Source organism: Protobothrops mucrosquamatus, unplaced genomic scaffold (genome assembly GCF_001527695.2).
Source record: "Protobothrops mucrosquamatus isolate PMUCROS unplaced genomic scaffold, P.Mucros_1.0 scaffold415, whole genome shotgun sequence".
NCBI lineage: Eukaryota > Metazoa > Chordata > Lepidosauria > Squamata > Viperidae > Protobothrops > Protobothrops mucrosquamatus.
This window is the reverse complement of record NW_015386744.1, coordinates 592,777-619,545: the sequence shown is the minus strand read 5'-3', so window position 1 is coordinate 619,545 and position 26,769 is coordinate 592,777. Positions and strand designations below refer to the sequence as shown.

The 26,769-nt window shown below is 43.0% G+C and overlaps 1 protein-coding gene across 1 annotated transcript; it reads left to right on the top strand.

The window, feature by feature from the left end:
• Window positions 1-337: 337 nt before the first annotated feature.
• Window positions 338-26,362, top strand: SECISBP2L (SECIS binding protein 2 like). Its single transcript, XM_015816224.1, has 18 exons — window positions 338-343; window positions 6,025-6,203; window positions 6,839-7,163; window positions 8,855-8,987; window positions 9,682-9,905; window positions 10,003-10,027; window positions 10,792-10,904; window positions 11,905-12,036; window positions 12,392-12,475; window positions 13,826-13,993; window positions 15,438-15,579; window positions 16,410-16,579; window positions 16,727-16,853; window positions 17,517-17,679; window positions 19,664-19,884; window positions 21,958-22,112; window positions 22,810-23,026; window positions 24,795-26,362. Exons 1-18 carry the CDS (start codon window positions 338-340, stop codon window positions 25,481-25,483), a joined length of 3,273 nt encoding a protein of 1,090 aa, XP_015671710.1. The 3' UTR covers window positions 25,484-26,362.
• The last annotated feature ends 407 nt before the right edge of the window (window positions 26,363-26,769 follow it).

Below are 26,769 nucleotides of genomic sequence, written 5' to 3'. Positions count from 1 at the left end.
ATATATTCTATTATAATATATTTTAATCAGTATCACTTTATGAAACTGGTTAGATACAAATCAGAGTTGCAGAAAACAGGTTCTTGTCCTGGTGCAGCTGAAATCTAGTTGGATTTCTAAAGCTTTCTTGAAAATAAGCTACAATGCTGAGGGTTGTAAAGGAGACGGAGCATTTATAGACTATAACTTTGCACAAATGCCGAATTTTCAGTATAACACAGGGCTGAAATTAGATCCTTGATCCCGAATGTCTTGCAGTACCAGATCCCCAGGATAGGACTGCATCCTTAAAGTTGCTAGTAGTTCTCTCCTTACGACCGTAATTTATCTCTGGATTATGGTGGTAAGTCATGGCAGTTATTAAGCGGGTCATCATGTAACACACCTGACTTTACTGTCTTTTTTGTGGTCGTTAAATGAATCTATTTTCTTCAATGGGCTTTTTTTTTAACGGAAACTGGGCATAAGTGTAGAAATGATGAAAAATGTTGAAAATTGCAGTCATCTGACCACAGGACACCCCAAATGGCTATGAATGTGAGCTGGTTGCCAAGTGTCGAAAGTGTGATTATGTGACTGTGTATGTGTGTATCCATTGGAACTCTGGAACTGGGTTGCAAGTAGCTCTGGGGAGGTCTGTCGTAACGTCAAACAGTTGCTAAGTGAGGAATAAATGACCAGTAAATTGTCTGTAGGTTTTATTCTGATGTAACTCAAGACCCCATTTGAGTTCCTGTAAACACTCTTTTCGCTCACTTCATAATCATATTACAGTATATACTCTAGAGCAGGCATGTCAAACTGTCGGCCCGCAGGCCAGATGTGTCACACCAAAACCGTGCCCACCCCATTCCCAATAGGGAAAAAGTCACGATACATCGTGTGACGTCGCGAGTTTGACATGCCTGCTCTAGAGCAGTGTTTCTCAACCTTGACCATTGGAGATGGGTGGACTTTAACTCCCATAATTCCCCAGCCAGGGAGCTGGTCAAGGTTGAGAAACACTGCTCTAGAAACTTCTTAACAACTATGATATGAGTTTCATTTTTTCCATTATCCCTCTGATTACCCCCGTCAAAAAAGTTTATATTTTACCATTTTGTTGACAGCATAACTCTTGAGTATGATCAACATAATGTGTATCGTTTGCTTGTGTGTTCATTTTGTAAAATGAACTTTTTTCCCCCAGGAAACATTGTGCCCCTCAAACTTTGCTTAAAAACATCCTTTCTCAACCTGTCACCTCTTAAGGCAGAATCTCATGCAAGATGACGACGCTGTCTTTGCTAACTTCCAACCAGCTTGCATGTCTGCCATATCTTAACATTATACCGCGTAGTGTTTTCTAACTATAGCCACAGCTGCTTTTGTGTGGGTTTTTTTCAAAGCTGCTCTGAAAATAACCAGAAAGTGTGACATCTTGTGGAGCTGTTCCTAGAAGGCTCCCTGTTTAAATAAAAAAGAAACCTCAAAAAACTGACATTTTACAAATTCTTGAAAGAGCAAACATCGCTCAGATCCTTTCCAGTCACTAGCCAGGGTGACTGCAGCTTCATTTGAGGTTCAAAACATAACTTGTGTGCATCTGCCTTATGTTTTTTAACACTGGGCCCCTTCAGCTATTGCCGCTCTGGCCGAGGCACAGCCTGGCTTCTGTTTTATTGGGTGAGGATAAATATCCATTACTCAAGTCTTTTTGTACTTTGTAATGCACTAACTTTACCAGCCGGCTCCTGCTAGTGCCATCTTCTGTCCCTGCAGCTGCTAAAGACCACAGTGCCTTTTACACAGAAAACAAAGAAGCCTTTATGCGCAATATGCTGGAAAATTGGGCAGGGCACGGCAGATATAAACAGTTTTACATTTATTGGAGTAAAATGAAGGCCAGCCAAGTCTCGAAACCCGGCGAACTGGAAGGAAGCGTTCGGCCCAAGCAACAGAGTAGACCAGGGCTTTTCAACCTTTTCACCCATTGTGCCACTTTTAGGATATGGCAACATCCGAGTACCACCAGTCGCCTAACAAAGTGTCAAAAACTTGATGACCAAAAAAAAAAAAAAAAGGAAAAAAAAGTGATAAAGTACAGGTAGTCCTCGACTTACAATAGTTCGCTTAGTGACTGTTTGAAGTTACAATGGCACTGAAAAAAGTGCCCCCCAAGCCACAGCCGAGCAAGACACCTGCCTGCCCGCCCAGTGGCGCTCTTCCTCCTGTCCGAGGTTTTCATTGTTGTGAGCCTTTCTGTTGAGGATTGGCAGCAGGAGTGGGGTGGGGGGTGTTTGGTTTTTATTCCCCCCCGTCTGCTGGGTGGTTGCAGCAGGTTTTGGTCACTTCACATGACCCTGGGACACTGTGACCGTCATAAATATGAATCAGTTGCCAAGCATCTGAATGTAAATGACAAGACCCTGGAGATGCTGCAACATTCCAGCTGATCGGCGCTTCTTCTGGGCTCAGCAGAAGCGCCAGGATCAGCGCTGGGCTCCAGCTGGATCCTGGCGCTGATCCTGGCGCTTCCGCTGAGCCCTGACAGCCCTGCAGCTCCAGCCGTCTCTCGCTCAGGCTTGTGTGGTGCTGCCACCGGTTCAGCTCATTCCCCTCCCTGCTACCACTTTTCTAGGATGGTCATGTACCACCTGCCAGGTGCCAATGTACCACAGGTGGTACCCGTACCACTGGTTGAAAAGCCTTGGAGTAGACCATCTATTTCCTTTATTTTAATGGGGTCCAGCAGTGTACAGGTAGTCCTTGGCTTAACAACCGTTCATTTAGCAACTGTTTGAAATTGCAGCAGTACTGGAAAAAGTGACTTACAGCCAGTACTCACACTTAACAACGGTCACAGCATCCCCACAGTCACGCGATCCAAATTTGGGTGTTCGACTGAGCCAGCATGTACGTAAGAAGGTTGCAGCATCCTGCAATTATGTGATCACCATTTCTGACTTTCCTAGCCAGCTTCTAACGAGCAGAGTCAGTGAAGGAAGCCCTTTTTAAATTTGAATTGGTAAATTAAATTAACGACTGCGTGATTCACGGGAATTCTGGTCCCACTTACGGTTGTAAATTGAGGACTGCCGGTACATTTTATTTTATTTTTTTCCCCGTTTCTGAGCTGCCCATCTCCCTCAAAGAGAGGGAGCTGTGTGTATAGAAGAATCTCTGAAGAAGCATCAAAGGCAGGGAAATTACTATTGGATTGTAAGTCGCTTAGTTAGTATGCAGATGTTGAAACAAAAACAAAAGGTAGCTTAACCCTAATAACAACATTTCAAGCTTGTAGTCACACGTCAGGGTAAAGTTTAGATTTATGGGTGTTAGTTGAATCCTCCCCTCTTATCTGATTGTTTTCAGTTTTAGATTTTAGATTTAGATTATGTTTGGTAATGAGTACACGACGTTTGTACTTGATGGTTTTAATTTTGGTTACAGTGTTACCTCTCCTTCTTTTTGTTTCTAATCCCAGTAATTATGCTTACAACCTCTACAGGTAATAAAGGTTAACAATTGTTGCAGTTCTACTTTTTATTCAGGCCCCTTTTTAAAAAAATTCAAAGTGGCAATTAAATTACAAAACATTATTACAGACATTTATTTTGTACTGTCACAAATTACTTCTAAAACCTCAACAGCAAAACTGAATCCATTATTTTTGTTTTTCATAGACGCGTTTAACAGATCTGTATAGCAATTTTTTAATATAGTTTTTGCACAAGGCAGCTGGAGAATCGGCTAGAATGTTATGTTTCATGCAGGAAATAGTTTTCCGTTCTGCACTGAATGTCTTTGGCTTCATCTTTTACTTGGTGTAAATAAGTGTTTAAATCTCATCACAGTGTTTTTATACTTTCAATGAGACTGAATGTAGCTGTGCTGAGCATGTTATCCTAAGCAATATAGTTGTCACCTTTCTGCTTACTATTCCTGCTGAAGTAGACTCTAAAATTATATATCTGGTTAGCCATTCAGTCACAATATTTTTCAGTGTTAGACATTTCCTGGAATGAAACGGCAATAGCAGTTAGACTTACATACCGCCTCACAGTGCTTCACAGCCCTCTCTAAGCGATTTACAGAGTCAGCATTTTGCCCCCAACAATTTGGGTCCTCATTTTACTGACCTTGGAAAGATGGAAGACTGCGTGAGGGCCAAATTCTGGCCGTGAGCAGTGAGTTAGCCTGCAATACTGTGTTCTAACCACTGCACCACCACAGCTCCTAATGCTAACCAAATGGGGCACAGATTTATGTTACCCAGGTTTAGTTTTGGGAACAACCATAATTAGAGGCAGCAACTGGGGGGAAATGTTTAAGCTCTTCACAAATAGTATTTGTGGTATAACGCTAGATGGGAAGAAAAGCCAGTATTTTTACATTAATAATTACTTACTGTAAGATAGCTTATAATAGTAGCTTTAAGAAAATTAGGCTTCTAAGGATAATGTTTCATTATAAGTGATTACAGTTAATAATGAACATCTCCACCTTTAATCATATATTTTTTTTTGCAATATGAAAATAAATTGTCCCTGGTTAGCTTAAGGAACATAATGATTAAGTTTGCAGAATACCCTGAAATGCAATCCAACTGACCAAAAATTAATCCTAAGAGTGCTGTGTGAACTCACTCCCTATGATTAGTTGATGATGCAGTCTGTTAAAACCAAGGGTATACATGTACACATGAACAGAAGGAAATGTCATTTGAATGGTTTTTTAGCTAAAAATCTTTGGTCTTAATCTTTGGTACAGGCTGCTGGCATGTAACTTGCCATTCTTTTGATGAGAAAGAAGCAGATCTGCTGGGCAGATCTGTTTCAGTAATCCAAACGATATTTGCAGCGTACAAAATGCACTTCTGACAAATTACAGTTAGTCCTTGACTTAGAAAAAAGGGGACTCGTGGCCGTTTTTTACGTGACAGTTGTGGCATTCCCATAGTTACATGATCGAAGTTCAGGCACTTAGCAACTGACTCATATTTATGACGATTGCAGTGTCCCGGGATCACGTGATCCCCTTTTGCGCCCTTCTGGCGAGCAAAGTCAATAGGGAAGCCAGATTCACTTAACAACCCTATTATTAAATTAACTGCAGTGATTCACTTAGCAAATGTGGCAAGAAAGGTCGCAAAATTCACTTAACAAATGTCTCAGCAACAAAAAACATGTGGTCGTAAGTTGAAGAGTACCCGTAAATCACTGGAAACTTGTATAATAAACATGGCTTTGAAGTGTTTGCTGCTTTAGCCAAGAGTGCTTACTTTCTGCCATGATGAAAACTAATCTTTTAATTTGGATGGCATATAAACACCGTAATATACGAATACGCACATATAAATATTAATAGTAAAGTACTAAATCAGGGGTGTCAAACTCAATTTCACTGAGGGCCGCATCAGCATTGCGGTTGCCCTGGGGGGGCCGGGTGGATGTGGCCAGAGTGGGTGCAGCCTACTGGGTGGGTGTGGATGGAGTGGGTGTGGCCTACTGGGTGGGCGTGGCCAGTTCTACATCATTTGCGTCAAGGGTGCCCGTGGGGGCCTGGGCAGGAGTGGGACAGATCTGAGGGTCTCTGGCAGAAGGGGGTGGGACCGGGGCAAGTGCCAAGGCATGGTCCAGCGGGGCAAGTGCCAAGATGGCCACCACAAAATTGTACATTGGCTCCCGGCTGGTCTGGGCCAGGGCCAGGGCCAAGGCAGCGGGGGCCGTTCCCTCACTGTTTCCAGCATGGCTTCGCGGGCCACATGAAACCACTTCGCGGGCCGCATCCGGCCCCCGGGCCTTGTGTTTGACATGTCTGGTCTAAATCCTCTGTCAAAACCAAAGCCTGATTTAGGTAGTGCCTGTTGCTAAATTGCAAAATATGTGTCCTGTGACGATAAGAGATCTCAAATGGACTCATTTAGCTTAAATAAATTGCTTAGATTTAACAAACAGCAAACTTAAAAGCTTAACACACCGATGAATCCTTATGACCCATTTATGTATGAAGAATCCTGTTCATTTTGTTTTTCCCTTTAAGAACGTGAAATTGTCTGCTGAAGTGGAACCGTTCATTCCTCAGAAGAAGGGGCCCGATTCACTGGTGATGCCAATGGCGCTGCCTAATGATGGCGGAAACATCAATGGCGTTGAGGCCACGCCGATTCCCAGCTACCTGATTACATGCTACCCCTTCGTTCAAGAAAACCAGTCCAACAGGTGATTAAATCTATACGTTAAAAAACCAGTACAAGTTTGTTTTTTATTTCTATTTCTGGTTTTACTGTGGTGCTTTACAGTATATCTCTGTTTAGACCAGCATAATTTAATTTGTCTTGCTTTCTGAAATGTTGGGGGGAAAAATCTAAAAAATGATGCATATTTTTTGTTGTTGTTGTTGTTTGGACCTGCATTGAACTCATGGGGCTTTCTTCTGAGTTGCGTGACTGTTACACCATGTAGTTGGAGAACAAATTATTTATTTTGAAAAAGGGTCTTAAAACCCTTTTGTCTTGATCATTAATAGTAGAAAATGGAGCAGACAGAAACCCTGGCAGACTTTCATGTTTCTGAGGTTATATAATGTAACAATAAAATTCTAGTATTGGCATTGCCTTTATTCCCCCCCCCCCCCCCGTTTTTATTAGAATTTTTAGTACACCGAAAGTAGGCAAAATTAAAAGAAGATTTAGAAAAAAATATTGAGAAAATGAGAAAATATTGAGAATTCTAGCTAGGTAATCCTGGAAATCCATCCCTCTTAAAGTTGCCAAGGTTGGACACCCCTGCTTTAAACTGATTTTATAAAAAATAATTGCAGACCTAACTTGGATTTTTTTTTTCATTTATTTCAGACAACTTCCACTGTACAATAATGACATCAGGTGGCAGCAGCCGAACACAAACCCCGCCGGGCCGTATCTGGCTTATCCCATTATATCTACTCAGCCACCGGTTTCCAGCGAGTATGCCTATTACCAGCTGATGCCAGCACCTTGTACTCAAGTTATGGGATTCTATCATCCCTTCCCAACACCTTACTCTGCGCCCTTTCAGCCTGCAAGTGCCATAAACACAGTCACAGCACAATGCACGGATCGTCCGGCCCAACCAAGCCAGGCCTTTCCGTTGTGTAGTCCCAGGAGCAGAAGTACCAGCAGAGGATCGGTGGTGCAAAAAGTAAGCTCCTTTGCATTTCCCAAACACTTAACAACCCACCATTGAGAAATAGCAAGTCGAACCCAAATGTACTGCTGGGTTCATTATTATACGTAGTCCTCGACTTACGATCACAGAATTTCTGTGTGTCAAGCAAGGCAATTGCTAAGTGAGTTGCGTCTGATTTTACTCTCTTTTTTTGCCACGGTTAAGCGAATCCCTTCAGTTGTTAAGGGGATCACACGGTCATTAAGCGAATCTGGTCTCCCTCATTGACTTTGCTGGTTGGGAAGGCTGCAGATGGCAATCACATGTCCCTAAGACCCTGCAACTGTCCTAAATACATGCCAGTTGACATACACCCAAATGTGCACCTGTTGACGTGGGGAATGCTGTGACAGTCGTAAATGTGAGGATTTAGAAGTTGTAAGTCACTTTTTCCAGCGCTGTTGTAACTTTGAGCAGTTGCTAAATGAATGCTTGTAAGTCGAGGACTGCCTGTACTCCCCCCCCCTTTTTTTGTATCTTGCTATGGTGGCGATGAAAAATAGATGTAAAATTCAAGAGGTTTTTCACATCAAAAGTAAAAAAAAAACTCCTACACTAGGCAGTATAAACACCTTGGAAAAACAGGTGAAGCAATGTTGTCAAGGCAGCAGTCAGACAAAAGAGACAGGCACTTCCAGTAGTTTAAGGGTCAAAGAAAGAAACTTGGGAAGGCAGGAAGTTTGTGTCTTCAAGATTTGCAAGATCTTGTTACAGTAAAGTAGAATTCATCTCCTCCCTATTTATTGTCTGGTTTACCTGGGAGAGCTGACCATTTAGACATGCACTTTTCCAGTCACCGAATATGCATGTTTATTCCACAAGGCCGTGAATGGAGCTTACAGTGGCCATAAGCTCTCAACATTACCTAACATATATCCAGAATGTATTTAAAATCAGTTTTAAGTGTTTCTGCCACCCTCATGTTTTTCTCAACCATTTCAGGTTGTTTTCTTCTTGTTAATCTCCATCTTTCGGGCAGAGATCACAAGGGATTAATGTGATTTGCAGGTCACTTAGTAAAGCCTGGTCACTAGGTGTCATTAGCTAAATAATCTGTCCTTGGATTTCAGCGGCGAGCTCGCGTGTTGCAGTGGCTAAACATAAGAAGTGCAATTGTGTCTTAATGCAGAAACCAGCTACATTTTAAGTTACCAATACTCAGGGGAGTCTAAAACTTAAAAAGAGTTCTTTGTTTGTTTGCTAAACTTGTATACCGCCCATCCCAAAGGTGCTCTAGATGGCTTACAGAGTTGAATAAAATGTGCTATAAAACGTTAAAACAATAAATAAGGGCCTTAAATTTAAAATTAAGTTAAAACTAAGCAAAATGGAGAGGTAGGGAGCCAAGTACACAAAGGCAGGTGTGTCTGTGTGTGTGTGTGGGGGAGTTATCTACTCTCTTAGCCACCTCCAAAGTGCTACATTCCCATTGGGACCCCAGGCAAGTTGACATGGCCAAGTCTCCAAGACCTTTTAGAAGACTAAAAAAATGGGAGCAGATAGACTAACATTCCATAAACTAATTCAGAAGTAACAAGGTAATGACTAAAGATATATGATTGTTGCTCTTCATATATTTTTATGATATATATCTATATATATATATTGTCTAAGTCATGTCAATTAGCTTTATCTGTTTGCTTGGCTACTCTTTCAATCGGCAGCAGCCATCTCAACCCCACATAAAGAGCAAAAGGCCTCCAGTGAAAAATGTTGCTATCCAGAAGGAAACGAATTCTTCGGGCCCAGAGAACAGACCCAAAATTGTCCTATTGGTGGATGCTTGTCAGCAAACAGGTATGGCAATAATGTGTTTAGTTTTGATAATATAACAATTTGAAATGTTATTTTTAAGAAAGAAAAGCTGGTTTTGATGACTAGATCACCCTTCTGCACCAGAGCCCTGAACAGTGTTTCAGTCAAACTATGATACTTCAAAACTGTTGTTTTACTTGCATTTTTATTTTGTAAAATTTGCTTGCTGCCCAACTCACCATCCAGAGTGACTTAATGACTTATTATTATACTGCTTATACTCTTCGTTCAGTCTTACATAGCAACACACACAAAAGAAAGGTACTATTTTTCACCTGTATTATTTAATGTTCAGAAACCACCGTTGGTACGCTGAGCCTTGTATAAAACAGAAATCACTTGATTCTTCCAGTGAGAGGAGAAATCATTAAAAAATTTAAAAAAAAGAATAACAATGAAATCCAATTCAATGGCGTTTCTCTGTCCAGGTGGCCATCAACACATGCTTTCTCAAGAAGGAAGTTGCCCATTAAATCAGGAGTGTCCAACCTTGGGAACATTAAGACTTGTGGACTTCAACTCCCAGAAGTCCCCAGAACCAAGGGTGTCCAACCTCGGGAACATAACTGGCTGGGGAATTCTGGAAGTTGAAGTCCACAAGTCTTGGAAGTTCCCAAAGTTGGACACCCCTGCGTTAAACCCTTGTCAGTTCCTGAGACTGTCCTTTGACTCGCAGACTTCCCTTCAGAAATTGCCAGCAAGTCCCTCTCGGAGGGCGTGAGTGGTCTGCACTGGAAGCCGAGGGGCAGGCGACGGCGCGCCTCCCACCCTACCGAGTCCTCGAGCGAGCAGGGGGCCAGCGAAGCCGATATTGATAGCGACAGCGGCTATTGCAGTCCTAAGCACAGCAACCAAGCAGGGGCAGCGACATCCAGAAACACGGAATCGGCCGGAACAAATGTAGGTAGACATCTGAAAAGTGCAAGAGTGGGAAGCGATATTAAATACGCCTATGTAAAGTAACCTCTCCAACTTTTTTTTATTTATTTATTTTTAGATCAAAGAATCATCCATACACCCAGGTAAAGTTCCCTGGCTTTGCAAGTTTGAAGCATTATTTTGTGGGTCCGTGTCCATGTGGGATGGATACCTGTTGTCACTTTAGCTGATTACGCCTTTACACCTTTAGCTGATTAAATTCTACACCCTTAACCTTTTCCACATTGCGACGTGTGTAAATACTGTGGCCTTGTTTCTGAATGTGTCCAGCTTTTTTCTCCTCAAAATATTTTGTGAATAGTGTCAGCATACTGCTTTTTTTGAAAAAAAAACAACATTTAGTAATTAACATTTTAGTAATTCTTGGTAATCTGCCTCCTCTTCCATTTCTCCCCCCCCCCCCCGGGTTACATTTTCCATGACTGCATTGATTAGTCCTTAAAGATTGCAAATGAGTTGAGATCCTTCTTGTACCCTTATGCTAAAAATTAAAACAGAAATAGAAATCTGTTCAGCTAGAAATAAAATGCATCCTATATGAAGAGCAAATGAGAATGGTAGCTATCGTATACTGTATATTTCAAGATTGCTCAGTGTCTTTAAAGAAGGAAAAGTTGCAGACAGACTGCTCTGAATCTATATTATTTCTTGTGATGTAACCATGTAAACAGGCAAAGCTAGTGACGTGAATACGCATGCTGGTTAGATCCAACATCTAGTTGGTTTTCTTAAAGATGTGGAGTTTTGTTTTGTTTTTCTGTGTAAAAAAAAATGTAACGTGTATTCATTGCATGTTTTTCTCTTGCACATGTTATCTTTCCCTAAACATCTGTGATGCTTTTCTAAGTTGGTGCCAGCTGGGCGAGTGTCACTTCACAAGCCACTCAGAAGAAGCCTTGGATAGAGAGAAACTCTTTCTCCAGAGGTGGACAGCAGCCTGAACATCAGCATGATTCAGAGGTAGAGTTTCCACTGATCTACTTCAAGCTTTCTTTTCAGATAGAAAAATACTGGGAACAACTTTCTGTTGAATACTTAGTGAGACGCTCTGTTGCATCAATCTTCAGTCTGAAAGCACTATACTCTACACCAGTGTTTCTCAACCTTGACAATTTTAAGGCATGTGGACTTCAACTCCCAGAATTCCACAGCCAGCATTGCTGGCTGTGGAATTCTGGGAGTTGAAGTCCACATGCCTTAAAATTGTCAAGGTTGAGAAACACTGCTCTACACGTTCTTACCGTTTCCAAGATTTTAGGAACTTTTAGCTCAGCTTGCAACAAACTATATAGGGCTGAAAAATAGATTGCTGCAGAATCCATTAATCAGTAAGTTTATAAAACTTCGGGTTAATGCATTTTTACACTAGAAAGAAATTTGCTTTTCCTTTGCAGAGTTTTACTAGAGAAATGAACTTCTCCAGCTATTAGTATATTCTTTCGTTCGTACATCTCTGCTGAAAGATGATTGTAGAATTCATTGGCAGTCTGCATCCATTGTTGAACATGTCAATTTTATTGAATTAGTTTCCTATTAAACTGGGTTTAGGCAAATGGAATACGAATAAGCTGATGAAATATTGACTGCATGAATTAGTATTTTAACTTTTTGTAATGCCACTCCGTTTACTCTGCTTTGCTCTGTAAAGATTGTTCAACTTTTTGTTGTCATTATTACATTTCTACAATCACATAGATCAGGGGTCCCCAACCCTGGCAACTTTAAGACCCGTGGACGTCAATTCCCAGAATTCCCCAGCCAGCCATGCTGGCTAGGGAATTCTGGGAGTTGACGTCCACAGGTCTTAAAGTTGCCAAGGTTGTGGAGCCTTGACATAGATAGTTAGATTTTCACCTGGCAGACAAGATAGCTAGCGCATACTTTGTGATTTACATGGGCGCTTTCATGCTGCAATTTAAAAGGACAGTCCTAATATGTTTGTTTTTATTTGCTTGTATAGCCTGGTTTTAAATGTAGAGGTCACAGCACATCTTCCGAAAGGGAACAGAGTTTGCAGAAGAAAATTGAGAAACCAGTAATCACAAGCCAGTCAAACAAAGTAGAGCAGAGCCCTGAACTGCTATATTTTGGGGTAACTCTTTCATTAATCTTGTTTATGACAGCTTTAATTCACTAAGACAAATGGAGATTTTGAATTGATTTGATTGCTACATTTTGCTGTGCCCCGCTTGCTGATTTTAAAACATTAAAAACTATTCTTCAAATTACTAGTAACATTTTTCAATTTGTTTTCAATATATCCTGGCATGTGATAACAATATATTTCCTGCAAATTCCAATATAGTTTCACGTTTATCCCTCTTGGTACTATTCATATGCATTTGCCCCTTTCCACCAATCGCTAGCTGAGTAATGCTTTCCTGCAAAAATACAGATATTTTGTCCTGTGAATTGCAGTTAATGAATTTTCCAAATTTTTTGTTCAGGATGAAGAAGAATTCCCAGAGCTAAATTGCGATAGTGGACATTCTAAAGTGAATAACATGCAGCTGAAGCATGCACCCAAAATGGTAAGTGACACTATAATATTTGGGGGATTGAACTCTTGATGAGGTTATTTTTCTTTTCAATATATGGTGGCTGATTTTTAATGAGCAATAAAAGTGAGTGGAACTGTTCCTTGGGAGTGCAAAAAGCATAGACTGGCATTGTGAAGAACATAATTGATTTCTTAAGATCCGGATTTTCAATTTAAAGCAGATTACTACCGTATTTAGCTGGGAGACCACAAGCAATATCGGGAGTGAACATTTTGTAGCAACCCCAGATCCCACAGACATGTGAATGTAGTAACCAGGCAGTGAGTTTAGCCAGCGAGACTTTACCATACCTTAACTATGTGCATATTTGGGGAAGTGCTCAGAAACACATTTGCGTGCAGCACAAACCAGAATCAAGGACCTGCAGTCTTTCTCAGTCAAATCATGGTTGCTAATTTGGAGTGCCTCTAAATTAAGAATGGTATTTTATTAGGTTAAATAAGATTTTAAGTATAATTAGAGACTGTTAGCGGACAATTGTATATTACAATTCAAATTCTAGCTTTATTGCAGCATCTTGTGGAGTTGTGTACACAAAACTGACCATTCAGTTAGGAAAAACACTATGTTGACCTAGATCAGGGGTTGGCAACCTTAAACACTTGGACCCGTTTCCCGGAGAAAAGAAAACACTGGGAGCCGCAAAAGTTGCCTGCGCGGGCGCACAGGAGGGGGAAAACTTGATTGAAGAGTTTAATTAAAAAGAAATACAGGCTGCTATGCATGAGTTCTCTCTCTCTCTCCCTCTCTTTGTCTCCCTCCCCCTCTCTCCCCCCCTCTCCCTCTCTCCGATCTTCTGCTCACCTGGCAAGCTGGCTTCACGCTGTCCTCCGACAAGCTGATATACATTCTTATTGGGCTGGCTCTCTCCTGCCCTTGGTCTGCCAGTCCTCTTCCCCCACTCAGTGTGTGTATGTGAGAGAGAGACAGAGACAGAAACAGAGAGAGCTGCTGCTTCCTGCTTTCTGCTGCTTCCTGCTGAGACGCAGCAAAGGGAGGAGCCCCGCCCAATAAGCTTGTTAGAGGACAGCATGAGGCCACTCTCTTTTATACACACACACACAGGCACAGAGACAGGGAGAGAAGGGAAGCGCAAGTGCCTCTCTGTCTTTGTCTCTCTCTCTGCAAATGGCGGAGGAGGCTGGGAGCCGCAGGAGAAGGCTCAAAGAGCCACATGCAGCTCCGGAGCTGCGGGTTGCCGACCCGTGACCTAGATAAAGGAGCAAGATCAGCTCTAAAAAAACAGAGCTGCTGTTCATGCTGTATCTCTTTTCAACACTGCATCCCCTTTATACTTCTCACCATATCCTCTTCCGCTAGTTGGATGGTCTTCCTGAAAATTCTCCCATCAACATAGTACAGACTCCGATTCCGATCACCACCTCTGTTCCCAAAAGAGCCAAAAGTCAAAAGAAGAAAGCTCTCGCAGCAGCGCTGGCTACAGCCCAAGAGTATTCCGAAATCAGTATGGAGCAGAGAAAGCTTCAGGTCTGTTTTAATAGTATAATTGAAATGCATTCTGGATGTCAGTCTAGGTCAGGGGTAGGCAACCTTGGCTCTTTTATGACTCGTGGACTTCAACTCCCAGAATTCCTGAGCCAGCCATGCTGAGGGGAAAGGGAGAGGTTTCCAAGCTGAGCCGTGCTGGCTCAGGAATTCTGGAGTTGAAGTCCACCAGTCATAAAAGAGCCAAGGTTGCCTACCCCTGATCTAGGTGGACAGATTGCAGTGTTTGAGGCCGGAAAGGGTTGGATGCAGGTCCCTAAACCATGTTACTCCTGTGCCTAGTAATCCTGCAGGGAGATTTCCTGCAGTAAATGAAATGCTACACTTCCTTTTGAAAGTTTGTAGTATTTTGTTTTCTATTTATCATAGCCCTCATTTAGTGACCAAAGCCTTGAAGAAAAGTGATTTATGACCGTTTGTCACATGATCGCTGCAGCAGCCCCTTGGTCAAAATTTGGACGCTTGGCAACTGATTCATATTTGCGACGGTTGCCTGTCCCGGGGTCATGTGATTCCCTCTTGTGACCTTCTGGCAAGCAAAGTCAATGGGGGAGCCAGGTTCACCCCATCACTCTGTACTAACCTAACAATTGAAGCCATTCACTTAACAACCGTGGCAAGGAAAGTTGTAAAATGGGGCAAACTCACTCAACAAAGGGCTTTTGCTTAACCACATAAACCTTGCTCTCAATTGTGGTTGCAAGTCAAGGACCACCTGTACAGATTCCTTAATGAGTCTGCTCCTATAGTAACATTCACTGCTAGCCTCACCCTCGCCCCCCTTTTTTTTAACGGTCAAAAGAACAGAACAGCCTCAGACACTATAGAACAGTGGTGGCGAACCTTTTAGAGACCGAGTGCCCAAACTGCAACCCAAAACTCACTTATTTATCGCCGGGTGCCAGGTGGGCGTGGCCCACTGGGTGGGCGTGGCTGTGATGGCAGACTAGGTGGGTGTGGCCAAGGTGGGCGTGATCACCTTGATGTTGCTCATGGGGAGGGACGCCTGTGGGGGCCAGGCAGGGTTGAGGGAGATCCAGGGGGTCTCTGGCAGGCGGGGCAGGAGGCTCGTCTTGCTGAGTGAGGTGAGGCAGAGCGGTGGTGCCATTGTCGCAGGGCAAGGTGAGGCAGGGGCCGGGGCGGCGGCTGCCTGACACCATCGGCCCCCGCACACAGGCCAGCGAGCGCATGGGTGCTGGGATGCATCCAGCCACATGGGACCTCAGCGAGTTAGCGGACGGCTGTTGAAGAGGGATGGTTGGCATCTCCAGGGCCTGGCGTGCATGCCACAGAGAAGGCTCTGAGTGCCGCCTCTGGTACCCGTGCCATAGGTTCGCCACCACTGCTATAAAAGCCAGGCGACCTGGTTGAGACGATCCCTTGGGCCACTGGAAATAACTGATCCCATTTGTCATCCCGAGTCTAGGAAGCCGTTTCAAAAGCAGCTGGGAAGAAGAGTAAAACTCCTGTGCAGTTAGACCTGGGGGACATGCTGGCAGCGCTTGAGAAACAGCAGCAGGCCATGAAGGCTCGGCAGATCACAAACACCAGACCCCTCTCGTACACAGGTGGGTATGTCTCGCTTCCCCGCTCTTGGTAGCTGCGCAATTCTCCAGCATCTCCTCCATCAGAGAGAACCGGTGTAATAACTGCATTGCCTCTTTTGGTCAGGAATCCTTTAGAACAGAGGTCCTCAACCCCTGGTCCGTGGACCAGTACTGGGCCACGGCATGCCAGCAACCGGTCCGCACAAACCAGCAAAACTCCATCCGCGAAACGCAGGCGGCATACAAAACCACGCACCCTCCGGTCCGCGGAAAACCCTCTCTCCACGTAACCGATCCCTGGTGCCCAAAAGGTTGGGGACCTCTGCTTTAAAAGTACAATGTGACACCACTCGGTAGCCCAAAATACCTTTGCCATGGATAAATGTTGGCTACGCTCCATGCAAAACGTTTCTTTGAACCTCGGAATGCAATTGTGGTTGAGGTTTCATGCCTGGCGCTAAGTCAGAATGCTGCTTATTGTGCAACTCCAGATATTGTGATTTGTAGACCATAATCCTGTAATAATGGTGTTGTAGGACATTTTGTGAGGTTTTTTTTTTTTTTTAGGAGTTATCTAAAGGAATTGTTTGGTAGCTTGGTTCTTCTGACCAATACGAATAACATCACCTATCCTTATAAATCTGGTGTTCAGATAAGCAGATAATCTCCAAACAGCAGCATCTCACTGCGTAATGTCCTTGTTGTTGTAATCTGCTTTTAATTCCAGTGAAGGAAAAGGCATTTTAAAGAGAATGGAGGATGTGGGAGGAGAGTCAACCACAAGGGAAACACCCATTTTTTTTTCCAGCAGCATCAATTCAGCCGTTGCACGCTTTTGTTTTTATCTTCAGTTGGCAGTGCAGTCCCCTTTCACACCAAAGAATCCGCCAGCCGAAAGTCCTTCTCCAAAGGGCAGCCATTGGTGGGTTGTCTTAACCCTTTGGATCCCACTAGCCCGAAAGTAAAACGAGGGAAAGAGAGAGAACTCTCAAAGTTGAAACGTCCTACAGCACTGAAAAAGGTAAACGGGTTTCCTAAAGTGGAGCTTCTAGTTTAACAATATCAGCGGTGGGCAACTGTGGCATCCTGGACGGCCTGTGGACTTCAACTCCCAGAATTCCCGAGCCGACAAAAAATATTCACCATACCCTAATTGGGTTTGTTTCAGATTATTTTGAAAGAGAGGGAAGAAAAGAAAGGACGTATATCAACCGATCACAGCCTTTTGGGAGGTGAAGAGGAGGAAGAGGTGACTCTGACTTCCAACCAGGCGGAAGAACTAACATCTCAAGAAGGTCAGATCAACCTGATACGTGTCTTTGTATTAGTATGTGTAATAGCCGTTGTATAACCAAACACATGTTTAGTGGGCTTTTAATTCCGTAACTGTCGCCCTGAAACCTTCTGGATCCAGTTGCTCATGGAAACAATGGTCTAAAATAGTTTATTGCAATCTATTGGGTTAACATTCCGCTACACAAGACTTTTAATTGGCGAACAAGAGGTGGAGTGTGACTGTTCTACTCATTACATCTGTATCTGCTACACGTCTTTCTTAACTCATTTCCTGGGAGAGGGTTTTACAAAGACCTTTGGATTTTCTGATACTGGTCTATATGAAGAAAGACATGTAAACTCAGCATTTCTGAGGATTATGATGAGATGGAAGTAGAAATAACGGAGGACGTTTGACACAAAGTCCATCCTTTTGAGTGCCACCTGTGGGAGAAAAGCAGGCAGAGCTGGGAGGGCGGAGTTAAATGCGTCATCAGTTCAGAGTTCTTGCGTTGCCAATCAAGTCTGCCTCCTCCCCCTGAATTCCAGTGACTCTTATCTAGTACCAATTGAACGCTGGCCATTAGTTAACAAGATTCTTGTGTGTGTATATATTTGAATACATTTTCCATGCTGCAACTTTACCAGCGTACGACTGGTTTGTTTTGTCTTGTCTCTTCCAGAAACTGGTCTGAGCGTGCCAAGTGACACCTCGCTCTCTCCCGCAAGCCAGAATTCTCCCTACTGCATGACTCCTGTTTCCCAAGGCTCACCTGCCAGTTCAGGGATAGGAAGCCCCATGGCATCGTCAACGATCACCAAAATTCACAGCAAACGATTCAGAGAGTAAGCTTTTTTTAAAAAAAAAACAAAAACAAAAACCTTTGCATTCCGTGGGATTTTTTTTTCAAAGGAAACAAATTGGCTTAAGTGGAATGAACTTAAGTTCTTACAGGGAGGCATTTCTGTTCCACCTAAATAGATTCTAGCTTTCTGGAGCATAAGCTACTCAAGCTCAGAGAGAATTGCTTCTCGAAGAGAACTTTGGATATCTTTAGCCAGGCATATGTGATGTTTTGTAGTAAGTTATCCAAATGCAGGGGACTGGTGTCCAACAAATCATTTAAATATGAGCCAGCAGTGTGCTGCAGCTGCCAAAAAAGCCAACACAGTGCTAGGTTGCATTAACAGAGGGATAGAATCAAGATCATGTGAAGTGTTAATACCACTGTACCAATGCCTTGGTAAGGCCACACTTGGAATACTGCATCCAGTTTTGGTCACCGCGATGTAAAAAAGATGTTGAGACTCTAGAAAGAGTGCAGAGAAGAGCAACAAAGATGATTAGGGGACTGGAGGCTAAAACATATAAGGAACGGTTGCTGGAATTGGGTATGTCTAGTTTAATGAAGAGAAGGACGAGGGGGGGACACGATAGCAGCCTTCTAATATCTCGGGCTGCCCCAAAGAAGAGGGAGTCAAGCTATTCTCCAAAGCACCTGAAGGCAGGACAAGAAGCAACGGATGGAAACTAACCAAAGAGAGAAGCAACCTAGAACTAAGGAGAAACTTCCTGACAGTTAGGACAATTAACCAGTGGAACAACCTGCCTCCAGAAGCGGTGAATGCTCCAACACTGAAGGTTTTTAAGAAGAGCCATTTGTCCAAAATGGTATAGGGTTTCCTGCCTGAGCAGGGAGCTGGACTAGATGACCTCCAAGGTCCCTTCCAACTTTTTTTTTATTATTATTATTATTATTATTATTATTATTATTATTATTATTATTATTATTATTATTATTATTATTATTATTATTATTATCATCATCATCATCATCATCATCATCATTATTATTATTATTATTATTATTATTAAATAAACATGTTTGGCACTGATTCATCAAGTGAAGCAGATTAAAAAGTATTTGTAAGTGAAAGCGACACGAAGCTCCTCAATGTCTTCATCTTTATTTACTGCCTTAGAGCTGAAAAACATGCATCAGATATACAGTACATACCAGACACGTATAGAAAAAAATGTTCCTAAATCTATAGGTTGGGTTTTTTTTAAGACAATAGGATTCAACAAACAATGTAGGGGTCAAGGCTCAGGGGAGATGTTTTATATTTTTATTTATTGAATTTGTTTGCTGCTCATCTCGTCACAAGGCGATTGTGATGACAAGTACTGATACCAGGATTGCTTCCCTTATTCCCCGTCTTACTTTCAGGACAGCTTACTACCCATTCTCCTGTCCTTCTGCATTATATTATTTCTAATTATCTGTGGAGGATTATTTCTGATTATCTATGGAGCTCCTCAGTCATCCAGGCCATGGTTGTCCCAAAGGTGCTTTTTCAAAAGGCAACTGGACTTTGTTTTTCCTTGAAAGTTGAAGAAAAACAAAGTCCAGTCACATTTTGAAAAAGCACCCTTGGGATTATTTCTGATGCTTTTGTAGCTGGAACTGCTTCGTGCAGCATCCATGCAGTCGGTCTGCAAATAAGACAATTGCCCTGGTTTTGGAAAACACTGAGAATAAAATAAGTTTCAAATAGTACGGAGCATAGGGAGGCTAAGAAAGAGTTTAACAAAGGAGGAATACATAGGCAGTGCTTAGTCTGTCAGAAACACAGCTAACAACGCAGAGCTCTTAAACATACTCATACCTGTCCTTTTTTAGTCACGGCTCTCAATTTATGGCCGATGGAATTAAAATAGTTTCAGAAAGAGAACTTGAAAAAGGATGCACGCTTTCCCCCCCCAACATAATAGTTGCCAATCAGCCTTGCTGAAATGTGTCTTTTTGCTCCCGTCCTGAACGTGCAGGTACTGCAATCAAGTTCTGAGTAAAGAAATTGATGAATGTGTGACTCTCCTGTTACAAGAGCTGGTCAGCTTCCAAGAGCGAATTTATCAGAAGGATCCTATAAAAGCCAAAGCGAAGAGGAGACTTGTGATGGGGCTACGGGAGGTGACCAAACACATGAAGTTAAGCAAGATCAAGTGTGTAATTATTTCTCCCAACTGTGAGAAGATTCAATCCAAAGGTACACATGGCTCTTACGGGGTATCTTCTCTGAGCCACTTTCCTTTTTAACATAGGATTATTTGGGTGTTTCTTTCCCGATTGCTGTCTTCTGTATATTACAGAAGGTGGCATGTCCCTAGATCACTGAGCAGGCCTTAGGCCCCGTGGTGGCAAATCTATGGCACGCATGCCACAGGTGGCACGTAGAGCCCTCTCTGTGGGCACTCGCGCCGTCGCCCCAGTCCTAGGCCTTCAGCTGGGTTTTATAAAACCTTTTCGCTTTAGGCCTCTGCCGCCGTGTGCAAAAAAAAAAAGGTTCAATCAATCAATTTCAACTTCTCACGGGGAAAAAAAAAGATCTTGCAAAGTTGGAATTGATTGATTGAACTTTTTAGTCCCACCCAGTCTACCGTTATCACCGCAGCCACGCCCACCCATCGGGCCATGCCCACCCAGTTGGCCACGCCCACCCGGCACCCGACGATACATAAGTGGGTTTTGGGTTGCAGTTTGGGCACTCGGTCTCTAAAAGGTTCACCATCACTGCCTTAGGCTTTTTCCTGTTGCAGCTTTCACCTTCTCAAGGGGTTCCCCTAAGAGATTAAGAAGACTATGAGGGATGGGTTTTTGTGTGACACAGTTTCTGCAGTTGCAGAGAAGCAAATGGGCAGATATTAAAACATTCATGCATTTCTGAGGGGTGGGATGGGGGCAGGGGAAGACAATTCTATTTGAGACTGCTCTCTTTTAAGTAACTGTCTACCTCAGGCTTTTGAACTATGAAGACTACTGTTCTTTTCAAGCACCCTTCTTGCCGATAAGTTCTCTAGTAAGAACAATTGATTATCTCACCATTGAACAAGCAGCATTTTGAAACAGGGAAACAGCATTTCCCTTTTCTGCCTGGCTGTAGATGGTGCCCTTGAGTTACAAATGGTGATTTTCATTTCCTGGAGATGACATTTAGGCTCTTCCACATATCATGCATCAGCAAATATTATTTGCAGCAGGGTAGATGTTCATGGGCTACAGCAGATGGCAGCACCTGACTATGATCATGATGGATCCCCAAGACTAAATGGAGTCAGAACTGCTTATTGCTTGAATGGAGAAATCATCAACATTGTCAGGACTGTAGCCTATATTGGGAATTTTTAAAAAAAACTCTGGAAGAAGACCGTGGCAACAAATTTCATACTACTGACACCCCCCCCCCCCAAAGTTCATACATCTTCTAAGAATTTCACAGAATTCCCCACCAACAATGTTGAAGTCCACACATCTTAAAGTTGCCAAGGTTGAGAAACACTGTCTTAAGGAATCAAATTCAATTCCAGAGATCAATATTTGATATGTTTGAGGTACCTTCACGTTAGTGAAGTGTTTGTTGATACGGTGGTGGCCCAGTGGTTAGAATTCAGTATTGCAGACTAATTCCGCTGACTTTCACCAGTTCAGCAGTTCGAGTCTCACTGGCTCAAGGTTGACTCAGCCTTCCATCCTTGAGGTTGGTAAAATGAGGACCCAGATTGTTGGGGGCAATAGGCTGACTCTGTAAACCGCTTAGAGAGGGCTACAAAGCACTGCGAAGTGGTATATAAGTCTAAGTGCTATTGCTGTTGCTACTTTGTTTTTTAGGCAGCTTCAAATTCATCTGGTTTGCATGTTTTGCATGCATACAATTTCTGTGTGATTTTTGTTTGACTAACACAGTCAAATTTTACTGGAAACTGCCCAAAGAACTTCAGCTTTTGGGTGATTTAGCCCAGAGGTCTTCAAACGTGGCCCTTTTATAACTTGTGAACTTCAACTCCCAGAACTCCTCAGGCAGGCACACTGGCTGAGGAATTCTGGGAGTTGAAGTCCACAAGTCATAAAAGGGCCAAGTTTGAAGACCCCTGTCTTAAATCTAACAAGCAAAATGGAGGCTGGCTGAGGAATTCTGGGAGTTGAAGTCCACAGGTCATAAAAGGGCCAAGTTTGAAGACCCCTGGTTTAGACTGTTTAATAGATAAATAAAATTAGTGCATTTACATCTAACTCATTGTGAGGGAGTTCTTCAACTTTTTTTTTTCCCTTGACGTCCCTCAAGGTGGACTAGACGAAGCTTTGTATAACGTGATCGCCATGGCTCGGGAACAAGAAATCCCTTTTGTCTTTGCCCTCGGACGCAAAGCGCTTGGCCGCTGCGTGAACAAGTTAGTTCCTGTCAGCGTGGTGGGCATCTTCAATTTTTCAGGCGCTGAGGTAAGAGCTTCTCAGTCAACTCCGGAAGGACGGAGTTCATTGCCCACGGCACTCCTAACACATCCAATGATGCCTGAGAAATAAATTCATTCTTTTCCTATCTTTTAAAATAACCCAAGTTACCTGATCTGTATCTGCCATTTGGGTGGGTTGTGTTTCTTCCCAAATCTTTCAAGTGGGTTTGGCGCTCATACTCGTTTCCATACACACAACTATGATCTATTTTTTTAAAAAGAAAAAAATAAAATAAAAGCTGACTTTTCCAACCCTGATGTAATCAGAGGGGCACGTCTATGCATTTTTTAAAAATATTTATATAGAGCCAGTTTGGTCTAGTGGTTAAGGCACCAGGCTTGAGACCAGGAGACTGTGAGTTCGAGTCCGGCCTTAGGCATGAAAGCCGGCTGGGTGACTTTGGACCATTCACCAGGACACCTTGAGTTCTAGTCCCGCCTAGCCATGAAAGCCAGCTGGATGGTGTTGGGCCAATCCCTCCCAGCCCACAGGGTTGTTGTTGTGGGGAACATAGAAGTAGGAGGGAGTATTGTGTGTGTTTGCTGCCTTGGGTAATTTTGTGCATTGTATGAATAACACTTAAGGGGAAAACAAACAGGAAAGCTTCCAAGAAAGCAATGAAAACAAACTGGGAGTATCTGGTGGCAGTTTTCCTTCTCTCAGTGGGCTCTTTGTCTTCTAGAACCTCTTTAACAAACTGGTCTCTCTGACGGAAGAGGCCAGGAAAGCCTACCGAGATATGGTTTCAGCCATGGAGCAAGAGCAGGAGGAGGCCTTGAAGAACATCAAGAAGGTGCCCCACCACATGGGGCATTCCCGAAACCCTTCGGCAGCCAGCGCCATTTCGTTCTGCAGCGTGATTTCAGAGCCAATTTCAGAGGTGAACGAGAAGGAGTATGGTAAGCATATATTTCAGAATCATGTTTAATCTTTCTTGCGCTTTCAAACATGACTTTTATCTAGTCTTCCCTTAGTTCGTAGTTGGACTGTCTTTTATAATGGTAACCGTGGGTTTTATCTCTTGACCAAATTTACTTTATAACCTTCTCGGAATGTTAACCATCTCCTACAGTCTGGCATTCTGGATAGTCTGTTTAGACAGTGAGGACAATCAAGCAGTGCAACAGCTTGCCCCCAGAAATCGTGGGCGCTCCATCACTGGAGATTTTTAAGAAGAGACTAGACATTCACCTGTCTGAGACAGTATAGATTCTCCTGCTTGAGCAGGGGGCTGGACTAGAAGACCTCCAAAGTCCCTTCCAGATTCTATTCTATTCTATTCTATTCTATTCTATTCTATTCTATTCTATTCTATTCTATTCTATTCTATTCTATTCTCCATTCCCTTCCCTTCCCTTCCCTTCCCTTCCATATTCTATTCTATTCTATTCTATTCTATTCTATTCTATTCTATTCTATTCTATTCTATTCTATTCTATTCTATTCTATTCTATTCTATTCTATTCTATTCTAGTCATGTGTCTGATACTAGATGTCATAGAGTCCGCCAGGGGTGGGCAACGGTGGCCCCTTTAAAACCTGTGGACTTCAACTCCCAGAATTCCTGAGCCAGCATTCTGAGAGTTGAAGTCCACAGGTCGTAAAGGGGCCCTAGTTGAGGCCCCTTTGAGATAGGACCACCATGGCCTGAATTTCTGGTCTTTGGAATCGGGAGTGTGTAAAAGAAAGGAGAGGGGGAAGAGAAGCCATTTAAAAAGTCCGCATGGTGGCCACAGTTGCGTGACTGAGCCTTATCCCATTTTTACATTTGTCTCTTACGGCACTTGTAATAAAGAGGGTGGAGCTTGATCACACAGGTGGGGCCACCCCTTTAACTTTCGAACCCTCTCCCTTGCCGACATCCTTGCTTGGAATATTGAAATGTAAGCTTTTGTTTTAGGCGGATTAAATTGGCTCTGTGTTCAATCAGCTGCATAAATCTGAAAATGTTATTTAGTAAGTTTTTTTTTTAATCTTTGGAATGCAAGGCCCATAGGGTATTGCAGTCTCATAAACCAGGCTATCTCTCAACAAGCTTCCAGAGCAATTTGTAGTCTGAGAATAAAAACAAAAAAACAAAAAAAATTAAAGCAATAAAATAGGAGGCTAAGAACATTAAGATCAGAACGATTAAAATAATTAAGGAGCAGTGGGGTATTATACCATAGCTTTCTTTCAAATAGTCTTCAGTATGTGGTTGCTGATCTGGAAACAAATAGTTACGTGCTCCTAGGCTAAAATTTGTCTGTTTTCACATACAGTTTTCTTCATGGAAAGAATAGTTTGCATTCTTAGAATTGCATCTTCCCATCCCCTTTCATTCTTAGGTTTCTACAGACAGAAGCCTTTTTCTTTGAACATTTTAATTATTAGCATTTAAAATGCTTAACCGGACAATAGCCTCAGTTATATTATTTTGCAGCGTTAAGCACTTGGCTCACAATGCACAGAATTTGTGTTCAGTACTGTCAACCACAGCACACTGGAAACAGTTCTTTGCTTTTGTGACCTATAACGGCACTTCGGTAACTGTATTATTGTTCAAAGCTTTGCCTCGAACGGGGATGATGCTACCTAGATGTGCTCAGCGGCTTGTTTAAAAGGGAAGCGTGCTTCTCCTGTTGTTTTATAGCCTTTCGCCAAACATTCTGCATTTCTTTCCCCCAGAAACAAATTGGAGGAACATGGTGGAAAACTCAGATGGTTTGGAAGCCTCTGAAAACGAAAGAGAAGCGGCGTGCAAGGTGGTGGCAGCTTCCGAGAAACCTGGCAAGCCTAATGCCGCTGCTGGTAAGCCCTTGTCCCTAGCCGCCGTTGGCCTCATCCCGGTGGCGTCCCCCGGTAAACCACTAAGTGGGAAGGAGGAAGTGAAGCCAGATGACAACCTGGAGTGGGCCTCCCAGCAAAGCACAGACACCGGATCTTTAGATGGCAGCTGCCGGGACATTTTGAATTCTTCCATGACCAGTACAACCAGTACTCTCGTGCCAGGGATGCTTGAAGAAGACGAAGAGGAGGAAGAGGAAGAGGAGGAGGAGGAGGACTACGCCCCTGAACCCATCTCGGAGGAAGTTCAGCTCAACAGCAGAATTGAATCGTGGGTCTCGGAGACTCAACGGACTATGGAAACCCTTCAACTCGGCAAGACCCTCAGCGGGGCAGAAGAGGAGAACGCGGAGCAGAGTGAGGAGGAGGAGGAGGAGGAAGCAGCGGAAGCGCAAGCGCCCGAGCAAGCGGAATTGGCTCTTGACAACGAGGAATGGACATTAGACAAGGCTACGAGTAAAGGCCAACCGAAACCGAATACCTGCACCCCCACCGATACAAAACACACAGACTCGAATTATATACCGTGAACTTTAAGCCCAGACTCAGGAAACTTCTTACTATTTAAAAAAACGAAAAAAGAAAAAAAGAAACTAATTGTTGTAAGGATTGCAGCCATTGCTTTGTGTGCTTCATCTCGGCATTTTTGCACTGTGTAACATTTAATACCCGTATTTAATTCACTTTTTTTTTTTTTGGGTAGCGGTCTTCATTACTTCTCCACCGAGACCTAGACGTGTGCATGTGTGATTAATATTTATATCTTTTCTTAGAACAGGCTGAAATGTGCGTTAAAACTGTCACCTTTTTTCGGATGAGGAAACTCTTTGCACCCGACCATTTTTAAGGCAAAACTCTTCTCAGACTGAAAAAAGGGAGGGAAAAAAAAATCTTACATATTTTTAAAGCGTTGACAGTATTGACCAATGTCGGCTTTGCCATGAACTTCTTGGGGAGGTATCTGGCTACTGAGTACCTAACATTAAGCCAGAACGATGTCTTGTTTTTTGTTTTTACTCAGACTGTTAAAAGTGACAGAATGAAAACGTCTTCTGGGAAAAAGGGCTAGAAAGATGCATACTAACCAGTCACTGAATCAGTGCACCTCCTCATTAGTATTTTAGGATATTTAAGTAATAACACTCCTGAAGGACTGGTTTGCAGTTGGCTAGAACCATTTTGGCCGGGTACTTTGGTAATGACGTATCTGTTTACTTTCCAACTGACATTGTCCACATTTGTCACTTTGCCCGCAAGCCGACTGCCAAAAGGGACTCATTAATCACCACAAGCTTTCCTTGCTTGATTTTCTTAATTTCCACTCTGATTCAGCACGCCATGTTCTGCTTCTTACTGCTTTCGCTGATACTCAGGAATGTTACGACGAGTTCATACATGCCGTGTAAATAGAAAAAAAAAGAGAGAATCGGTTATCGACCATTTAGCATAAAACGAAATATGAAGCGTGAGAGGAAGGGGAAGGAAAGTTGGCGTTTGGATCCGCTTACTTTTTCCTTGGGGTTGACCTCGATGAGAAGGTGGTCTTCTAACAGCTTACCCCTTTGGAAGCAAATTTTCATAAATGTGAGAGGTAGAAGTGGCTTTGTGGCAGGCAAATATCCTTCGTCCTGTGGAATGTCAGAGCGGGTGAGAGAGAAATTGTTTTTAGTGACTTGCTTAAGTTTTGCATGCCTGTTCTGAGTTTTCTAGCACTCATTTCACCAAACCAAGCTGCATAAGGTGGGGAAGGGAGGGAGGCAGGGTGGGACAGTGGCGGTTTGAGGTGGTGCAAGAAGACAAGCTTTATGAAAATAGG

Excerpts from the sequence above, each read along its gene's own strand:
- SECISBP2L (XM_015816224.1), top strand. Across the intron at positions 6,204-6,838 it reads CAAGAAAACCAGTCCAACAG|ACAACTTCCACTGTACAATA; the intron begins GTGATTAAATCT and ends CATTTATTTCAG. Across the intron at positions 16,854-17,516 it reads AGAACTAACATCTCAAGAAG|AAACTGGTCTGAGCGTGCCA; the intron begins GTCAGATCAACC and ends TGTCTCTTCCAG.